We start from the raw sequence: 2,092 nt of genomic DNA on the forward strand, positions 1-2,092 counted from the left end.
CCAAGTTGTGGTCCAGTGGTAGAGTGCTTGCCTAGCATTTGTGAGGCACTGGGTTCAAGCCTCAGAACCACATAAAATGAATAAACAAAGTAAAGGTATTGTGTCCATCTACACTTAAAAAAAAGCAGGATGGCAGCTCATGAGCATGGACTTGGGACTGTGGACAGGGGACAGGAAGGAGAGTTACTCCAGGGAGATCTGGGCATGTTGCAGATGGCTCACCAAAATGGTCAGGCAAACTGGTTAGAAAGGATGAGACACAGTGATAACTTGTTATGGTTTAGTATTAGGTGTCCCCCAAAAGTTCATGTTTGAGACAATGCAAGAAAGTTCAGAAGTGAAATGACCAGGTTATGAGAGTGTGATTATGATTAACTGACTGGGTGACAGCTGCAGTCATGTAGAAGGTGTGTAGAGGTGTTGTGTCGTGGGGGCGTGCCTTTGTGGGTATGTGTTCTTCTTGGAGAGATAGCGCTCTCTCTGCTTCCTGATTGTCATGTGTTAAGCTGCTAATGAAAACACAGCTCTATGCACAAGTCTCTCTGTGATGCTTTGCCTGGGAAATGCATGTGCCGTAGAGAGGCACATATCAGTATCTATCTATAGTTTAGCAAACCTGAGACCCCAAAATCCAGCTCAAATGAGCCAATGATGATAAAAGCCAAGGATGACTGTTTCAGTAAAGCCAAGGAGCATCCACAGTGTTGAATCAAGGAGTTAAACAGGGATGTAAACAACAACAGGAAAAAAGTCTAGCATTTGTCCTTAAGGCAAAGAAAGCTTCTGCATGGAGAGAAGCCATACAGAGGAGCAGGGACGGCATGCTCACTTCTTCCTGGAGGAGAACATCCCCCACACTCTCCTCATGGCCCCCAGCACCTCCTTGTTCCTCAGGCTGTAGACAATTGGGTTGAGCATAGGGGTGAGGACGATGTAGAAAACTGCAAGGATTTTGTCTTCTTCTGGTGAGCGGAGACTCCTGGGACGGAGATAAGTGTAGACAAAAGGAGCATAGTAAAATGTCACCACAGTTAAATGTGTGGCACACATGGTGAAGGCCTTTTTCCTCCCCTCTTTTGAGCGCATGTGGAAGACAGCAAAAAGGACCCGTCCATAGGAGACCATGATGCCAAGGAAAGGGAGGAAGAGAAACAGGGTGGTGCTCACAAACACCATGTACTCATAGACCCAGGTGTCCATACAGGCCAGAGGCATCATGGCTGGGATGTCACAGAAGAAATGATTGATTTCTCTGGACCTGCAGTAAGGAATCTGAAAAGTATAGATGGTGTGTGCCAGGGAGTTGATGGAGCCCAGTGTCCAGAACCCCAGGATCATCTTCACACATACCCTTTTACTCATGCGGATGGGGTAGTGGAGGGGGTGGCAGATGGCCACAAAGCGGTCATAGGCCATGGAGGCCAGAAGTAAGCCTTCAGAACACCCCATGGTTATGAAGAAGAAGATCTGCATGGCACACCCCAGGAAGGAGATGCTTTTCTGGCCAGAGAGGAAGTTATATGTCATCTTGGGGACTGTGGAGGAGATGTACATCAGGTCCATGAGGGAGAGCTGGCTGAGGAGAAAGTACATGGGGGTGTGGAGCTGCGGGTCCAAGAAGATGAGGGTAGTCATTCCTGAGTTCCCCAAACAGGCGAGAACAAACACAGAGATGATCAGGAGCAAGAGAAGGAGGCCAGTTTGGTTTTGGGGTAACAGGCCCAACAAAATGAAATCATTTGAAGTTTGGTTCCATTTCTCCATGGAAATGCACTACTTTGATTTTTTTGAAAGAAAAACAGAAGCAAAAACTATCCACTACACCTGCAATGAAGCAGAAAAGGAAAATAAAAAGAAGTCAACTTTATCATTATTTTAGATTGAATTGCTTTTTCTTCAACACTGTACCCTTTCCAGAATTGACTTTAAAATCTAAATTGCTTGTTCCTGTTGCAATTGCTTCTGGTAACCACCTGAGTATGACATGATAGACAGACATAGGAAATATAAAGTCAAGTACAATCTGGATGAGTGGATAAAGAAAATGTATTACATTTACACAATGGAGTTCTACTCAGCCATAAAGAGGAAT

At 45.3% G+C, this 2,092-nt stretch overlaps 1 protein-coding gene across 1 annotated transcript; it reads right to left on the reverse strand.

Annotated features, from left to right (window-relative positions):
- Positions 1-825: 825 nt before the first annotated feature.
- Positions 826-1,764, reverse strand: LOC139705646 (olfactory receptor 2L13-like). Its single transcript, XM_071611797.1, has one exon. The coding sequence runs from the start codon at positions 1,762-1,764 to the stop codon at positions 826-828; it is 939 nt and encodes a 312-aa protein (XP_071467898.1).
- Positions 1,765-2,092: the final 328 nt, after the last annotated feature.

This window comes from Marmota flaviventris, chromosome 5 (genome assembly GCF_047511675.1).
Source record: "Marmota flaviventris isolate mMarFla1 chromosome 5, mMarFla1.hap1, whole genome shotgun sequence".
Classification (NCBI taxonomy): Eukaryota; Metazoa; Chordata; class Mammalia; order Rodentia; family Sciuridae; genus Marmota; species Marmota flaviventris.

What these genes read in the sequence shown, in the direction of transcription:
- LOC139705646 (XM_071611797.1), bottom strand. Translation starts at nt 1,764, where the DNA reads ATGGAGAAATGGAACCAAACTTCAAATGATTTCATTTTGTTGGGCCTG.